The 7,376-nt window shown below is 34.7% G+C and overlaps 1 protein-coding gene across 1 annotated transcript; it reads left to right on the top strand.

Annotated features, from left to right (window-relative positions):
• The first annotated feature begins 5,189 nt into the window (after window positions 1-5,189).
• Window positions 5,190-6,296, top strand: LOC122310558. The gene has a single exon (XM_043124534.1). The coding sequence runs from the start codon at window positions 5,665-5,667 to the stop codon at window positions 6,067-6,069; it is 405 nt and encodes a 134-aa protein (XP_042980468.1). The 5' UTR covers window positions 5,190-5,664; the 3' UTR covers window positions 6,070-6,296.
• Window positions 6,297-7,376: the final 1,080 nt, after the last annotated feature.

Genomic DNA, 7,376 nt, shown 5'->3' with positions numbered 1-7,376 from the left:
CCCTGAGGAAGAGTACTCAGGAGACATGGTTCAAGGTGGAGCTAACTCCTATAATCTAGTAAGAGATAGGCAAAAGAGAGTCATTAAACCTCCTATAAGGTATGGTCAAGCTGATTTAACTATGTATGCCTTAACAATAGCTGATGAGGTAGTTTATCAGGAACCTAAAACTTATAAAGAGGCAATGGCTAGCAAGGATTCCTCCAAATGGATTCTTGCTATGCATGAGGAAATGGAATATCTAAACAAAAATAAAACCTGGGTTTTAGTGCCTAAACCTAGAGGGGTTAAGCTTGTTGGATCAAAATGGATATATAAGAAAAAGGAAAGCATGCTAGGGGTAGAAGGGACCAGGTATAAGGCTAGACTTGTAGCCAAATGGTTTACACAGAGGGAAGGAATTGATTTCAATGAAATCTTCTCCCCTGTGGTTAAACATAACTCCATTAGACTACTGCTAGCTTATACAGCTTTTGAAAACTTGCATTTAGAATAGTTAGATGTTAAAATTGCTTTTCTGCATGGAGAACTTGAAGAAGAAATTTATATGCAGCCTCATGAAGGTTTTACCAAAAAAATTAAAAATAATCAAGTGTGTCTTGTTAAAAAATCTTTATATGGTCTCAAACAATCACCTAGACAATGGTATAAGAGATTTGATACACATGATTAATAATGATTTTAAAAGAAGCTGCTATGATAGTTGTGTCTATTACAAGGAAGAAAATGGAATATTTGTTTATCTCCTATTGTATGTTGATGACATGCTGATAGCTTGTAAGGACATTGTTTTAATTGATCAAGTTAAAAGCATGCTAAAATCAGAATTTGAAATGAAGGAATTGAGTCTTGCTAAGAAAATTCTAGGAATGGAAATTGAAAGAGATAGGAATGCTGGATTGCTTTACTTATCTCAGAAAAATTATATCTATAAAATTCTCAATAGATTTGGTATGGAACATGTTAAGCATGCAGCTACACCCTTAGGACAACATTTCAAATTGTCAATAGATCAAGCTCCTAAAACAGACTTTAATATTAGTTTTATGCAACAAATCCGTTATGCTAGCATGGTGGGAAGTATAATGTATGCAATGATTTGTTCTAGGCCTGATCTAACCTATTCAATGAGTGTAGTTAGTAGATTTATGGGGAATCCAGGAAAACCCCACTGGCAAGCCATTAAATGGGTATTAAGATACCTGGCTGGTACTATTAACTTGGGTCTCATTTTTGGGAAAAATGTGAAAGAGGGTTGTGAATTGGCTGGCTTTGTAGACTCTGATTTTGTTGGGAGCATAGATACTAGGAAGTCATTAACTGGTTTTGTATTTACTGCTTTTGGGGGGGCTACTAGCTGGAAATCACATTTACAATCTGTGGTGGCATTGTCCACCATAGAAGCTGAGTATATAGCATTGACAGAAGCTATTAAAGAGGTCATATGGTTGAAAGGGATTGCAAGTGAATTAAATATTTTCAGTGGCAACATCATAGTGCATTGTGATAATCAAAGCACACTTCACTTAGCTAAAAACCAAGTTTTTCATGAGAGGTCTAAACACATTGATATACGGCTTCATTATGTAAGAGATGTTATAGAATCTAAAGTAGTAGGTGTGGAAAAGGTCTCAACTGAGGATAACTCCTCAGATATGATGACCAAGTCTATCCCATGGTCCAAATTCAGACACTGTTTGAACTTAGTAGGTTTGGAGTCAAGAGTCAATCCTCATTAGGGGGACAGTGCAGGAATGTGCCAATGATGAGGGTTATATATATATATATATATATATATATATATATATATATATATATATATATATATATATATATATATATATATAAGTATATACTTAAAAACACTAGGCAAGTAAATGTTTTGCCAAGGTGGAGAATTGTAATATGTGTGGCAATACATTTCATTCATTGTTTGTTTTTATTTTAATTACTAATGAATTTAAAATGTGATTAAGTGCTGTGAAGACCTTATGGCTCGATCTAGTTCCCTGAAGCTCTAAATCAGCATTAATAGGCACGTGAGGAACATATGCCGTGAACCTAAAGGGAGATGCTGAGTTGCTGGATGTAATACACGTGTTGCAGATTTGTTGTACCGTATATATGCTCGCTTATCTGATGTAACCCTAAGTGTGAGACCTCATTTTGTGTATCGGCAGAAATCAGAAAGGCAGAGAGGAGAGGAGAGGAAAGGGCGATTCTCTAGGTTTGTTCTTGAGAGAAGAAATCCGTGCGATTTTTGTGTAAGAGTTGAGAGGGTTCTGTAACACTATAAACTAAGGCTTCTCTGTGATTCATTGATTTATCAATAAAAATCTCTGAGGCCATTCCTGCCGTGGATGTAGACCATTAGGGTCGAACCACGTATCTCGGTGTGTTCTTTCCTTACTTTCCTATTTTTCCTATTTTTATTATTCATACGTGTTTCTTGTAATTTTTTGATATATTTGTTCTTGTTTATCTTGTTGATTCGTGCTTTATATTTGTTCTGAAAGGTGTTGTATATTAATAGTTGGATCTATGTTGGTATACTGTGGGTTTTGTGAAAATAGCTGATATATATTGCGACTACTGTAATCTTGAGCATTTTGTTTTGAGTCAAAAAACAGAATGATATACTTGTTGTTTTTTTGAAAACAAATCTTATATATAGAATTGTTAAAACTGTGGTTTTCATTATTAATAAAATCTTGGCATTTTTATAACTATAAAACATAAGTTTTATAACAATTTTCAGCATATTAATAATTAATATGTGTAGAAGTAAGTTTTTTACAAATTTTTCTTAATTACATTTAACATTTTCCATTCGTATAAAGAAAGTGTCTTTAATTGGTGAAATGAATAGAATATACAAATCGTTTAGTTTCATCAACCTTGCACGTGTTATCAGTTGAATGAGAAAATATTAATTTTACTGTAAAATGAGAAAATATATTACCAACAAATTAAAGTAATTAATTCTTTTATCTTAAGACCTTGATTATTCAATCAGCTTATCTTTTGTTTGTATGTATGTATGTATGCATGCATAAATCCTATATGTGATTGAAAATCCATATATTTTAAGGCTCTTAAAATAGATATTAAAAATTAAATAGAAGTCCAGAAATATTATTACATGGACTAAACAAGGTGTTTTGACGCGAGAAGAATTTCTAATTCCGAAAAAGATGGAAAATTCAAGTTTTTACGGTTTTAGCCTTGTGTCTGCATCAAGGTTGCCATATTTTTTTTTTTTTTTTTTTTTTTCATTTTTGGCCATAAGAACTTATGGTACAAAGTTGACACATAAGTATGGTATGATTGGCATAACTTTCAACCTCCAAAATGGAGGTTTGGGGAAACTCCCTCTCCTTTAAATGTATAAAATAAAATAAAATATGGCTTCATAAGTTTTTGGAATTTTAGATTATCTGCTTCCATTTATTTACCTATAAAAGAGAGGGGTTGGTGGCTTTGTTGGGGTGCATTACTACATCCCAAACTACTTCCAGGCTCAAATTAAGGGCACGCTTAGGTAACGAGGTTAGATAAAAATTTTGTAAATAATAATAAAATAATTTGTGAATGATAATAAAAGAATTTGAGTTAAGATATTTTATTGAATTTTTTAAAGGGCCACTAAGGACACATAAAAATCTCAAAAACAAAATCCACTCATTAGTGTGGCATAATAGTATTGTGCCATGCCATTTTTTTTTTTCTTTCAGAAACTTTCTACAGAAAGCAGTGCCATCCTCCCGTTTCAGCTTCCTTTCAGTTTTCTAGCCCTGTTTCACAAGCATCTAGTCCCACCGGTAAGTACTCCACCTCCATGGATACATAGTTCCTTTATATATATATATATATATATATATATATAGCAATGACCATTCGTTCGTTCTTTCAAAATTTGACGTTTGAACTTGGATTCTAAATTGTTGTGAAATTTTGGAAAATAAAATTGATAAATTATTCATATGTGAATAATGGAAGACCTATCCTGTGTACCCTTATACTTTTGACCCTTCAAACATTATCACTATCTGAGAAAAGGTTGAACAAAAAACTATTGAAAAATGGAAGATTGTGGTAAGAGATTCTTGAACCTGAGCTACTGCAATTTTTAGATAAAAAACTGGAAAATTGTTTTTGTAAAAACCTTACTCGACTCCAGAATATCATGTCAAAGTGAAACAGATTTCTTAAAAAGTAAAAACTGTCATTCTTCATGCGGATGGGTCTAAGAAAAGAAATGCGATAAGGGAAATTGAGAGAGAGAGAGAGAGATAGAGAGGCTGTGGAGTCTGGACGATGAAGGAAAATCGAGAAGAGAAAGGGAGGAGGGAGATAGGTTGTGGGCAACTATGAAGGGAAAGGGAGGAGAGGGGGAGGGCAGCGAGAGAAATGGTATCTCAAATATCAGGAAAAAAAAATTAAAAAAAAAATAATTACCGTGCCACATCAGTTTGTAAAATTTTTTTGTGAGATTCCTTTGTATCTGTATCAATTTCCTTTAAAAAAATAAGTGAAAAAAATTGATTAAAAATATTATAAAATTAAAAAAATATTTAATAATTACTTTTATTTTAAATAATATTGAAACAAATGGGATGATAAAAACTAGTAGAGAAGTATAACTACAAACAAATATCAGAAAAATGAAGTTAAAAATTGACATAATAATACTACTCAACCTTCACACATCACATTATTTTAAAATATTTTAAAAAAATTAATTTATTTTTTAAAATTAATTGAATTATTCTATTCATTATCCATATATTAAATATTTAATAATAAAATTTAAAAAATATAGTGTATGAAAATTGTGTGAATAGTTAGAGGTTATATAGTTTTTTCATTTTAAAAAGGTATGTTAAATTTTATTATAAAAATAACTTTCTAATTTTATATATTATGTCAAATACATTAATTTATAAAGAGTAGTACTACGTAAAATTATGAAATATGTAAACGCTACATAATCGTTTTGAAAAAAAGTAAAATTTACGATTAAAAAGTTAATTATTTTTTATGTGAATCTCGTATTAATTTATTTTTTTTAAAGAGGTTATGCGACACTTACACAATCACGATTGTAAATATCATTTCTCATTTATAAATAAGTCAATAGCAGAGAAAGCTACGAACGGTGAACCTATAAACCGACTGTACAACGGCTGCAACCGGAAACAAACGACGGTTCTATAAATGGGCCAATGGCGGAGAAAGCTACGAACGGTGAACCTATAAACCGACTGTACAACGGCTGCGCAGCAAACAAACGACGGTTCTATAAATGGGCCAAGGCGGAGAAAGCTACGAACGGTGAACCTATAAACCGACTGTACAACGGCTGCAACAGCAAACAAACGACGGTTCCTGGCTTATGCCTTTTCAAAATTCTTACAGAGGGACCCACCGCCAACAGATACGACCTATACCTATACCTAAGACCTTTTCCTTTTTGGACGGCCAACCCTCCAACAAAACAAAGAGAGAATTCCGAATTCCTTATTCCTTCCTCCTTCTTCCGACCCAAATTCTGAACCCTAATTGAAGAATTCGACATTAACATTCAAGGCTCCTTGGGTTGGGTCCTCTCGATTCCCTAAGGCGCGCCCTCCATAGCTCGCCTTTGCGAAATTGACAAACTTCATGGCCCAATTCTACAAACTTGCATTCTCTTCCGTCTTCATCATGATCGCCGTACTCTTCACCATCTGCTCCGTCCCTACCGTCCGATCCGATGACCACTCCTCTGTCATCCAACTACATTCCCAAGACAACGGCAAGAACGACGCGGATCTCTGCGGCGGAGTTTCCGTGCCAGCCTCCTGCCCCATCAACTGCTTCCGCGCCGACCCAGTCTGTGGTGCCGACGGCGTCACCTACTGGTGCGGCTGCCCCGACGCTCTCTGCGCCGGCGTCAAGGTCGCAAAGCTGGGGTTCTGCGAGGTCGGCAACGGTGGGCCGGGCCCTCTCTCTGGTCAGGCCCTTCTTCTCGTCCATATCGTCTGGCTCATCGTGCTCGGCTTCTCCGTCTTGTTCGGTCTTTTCTGATGGATTTTGAGGCGTTTCATGGACTTCATGTCATTGATTGATTGGTCAGGATTTTTCTTTTTATTTTTTGTTCATTTTGTTGTGAGAATGTGGGCGAAAGTAAGGCATTCGGTGCATTTTCTTTGTTCTGTATGTAGGATGCACATATATACGGCTATTGTCTGTCATTTCCTCCGATTCCTTCTGTTATATATATATATATATATATATAAAGTCCCATTTTTTTCCTTCGGTGATGGTTGTGGGTTTGTTTTCGTTTGTGTTTTTGTTTTATTTTAATTTGCATGAGTTATTGAGGATATCAGAACGGTTTTTATTATGTATGGGGAAGTTTTTAAGATGATCAAACAAAATAAAGACAAAATCTTTAAAGGATAGGATTTAGTTTTAGTTACATAAAAAGGGATACGATTTAGTTCTAAAACCAGATTAAATAATTTATGATTGTTACAGCCAAGTGAAAAGGATAAATATGCTTGGATATTATGGTTATTACGAATCAGGGTTCTTGAATTTGTGGCAGAGTTTGCGCTTCTGATCCAGCTCTTAATTTATTTTTGGCCACTTTATTGTAAATAGTTAAGAGCTTAAATATCGCTTTGATAGTTTGATTTATGGAGAAATTTCCATGAAGTTCCACCAACTGAACTCAGCCCCGAACCCAAAAGAAAAATCTTAAGTTAGGGATTTTGATCTGTTTCTTTTTTTCTTCAAATTTCTTTTTTCGGATTTTGGAGTAGGCATCTTGTCCAATTTCAGTTGTTGTGCTGAGGTTTTCTAAATTATCTACTTCCATTTCTTTTTATATTTTTCTAGCTCCTCCTAGGAGGATGTTTTTTATGGCATAATTGTACTCATTTTTCCTATGATAGCTTTCAAATTCTCTCCACGTTTTCTTGTGCACTTGCATCAGGATGGAACAGCGACCTGTTCCCACCTTTCCTTTAGCAGGTAGGAAGAGACCGTTCGTTCCAAGGACTATCAGGACATAGTTTTTAGTGTTTTTTACTCAATAATTTTCTGGTTTGGTTTGCGGTTGTATACGTAGATAATAAAGTGTGTATGATCTGTGAAATCCTAGGGGTTGGCTCCTGTGGTAAAGGACTTGAGCTTGGGGGTATGCTCTCCTTAGAGCTAAAGTTCAAATTTCCTTGGGTACAAATAATCTCTAGGGGCTATCCGATTGGAGGATTTTTCTCTTGAAGTAACTGGTGCACTTGTTGGAAACTCTTTACCAAGGGCCTGGGCACCTCTAGGATTAGTTGGGATACTGTTGGACATCGGGTGCCGGTAAGAAAAAAAAGTGT

This window comes from Carya illinoinensis, chromosome 5 (genome assembly GCF_018687715.1).
Source record: "Carya illinoinensis cultivar Pawnee chromosome 5, C.illinoinensisPawnee_v1, whole genome shotgun sequence".
NCBI lineage: Eukaryota > Viridiplantae > Streptophyta > Magnoliopsida > Fagales > Juglandaceae > Carya > Carya illinoinensis.
Note: the sequence above shows the minus strand (reverse complement) of the source record. Positions and strands in the feature narration are given on the sequence as shown.

Coding starts and splice junctions, on each gene's coding strand:
- LOC122310558 (XM_043124534.1), top strand. CDS start 5,665: ATGGCCCAATTCTACAAACTTGCATTCTCTTCCGTCTTCATCATGATC.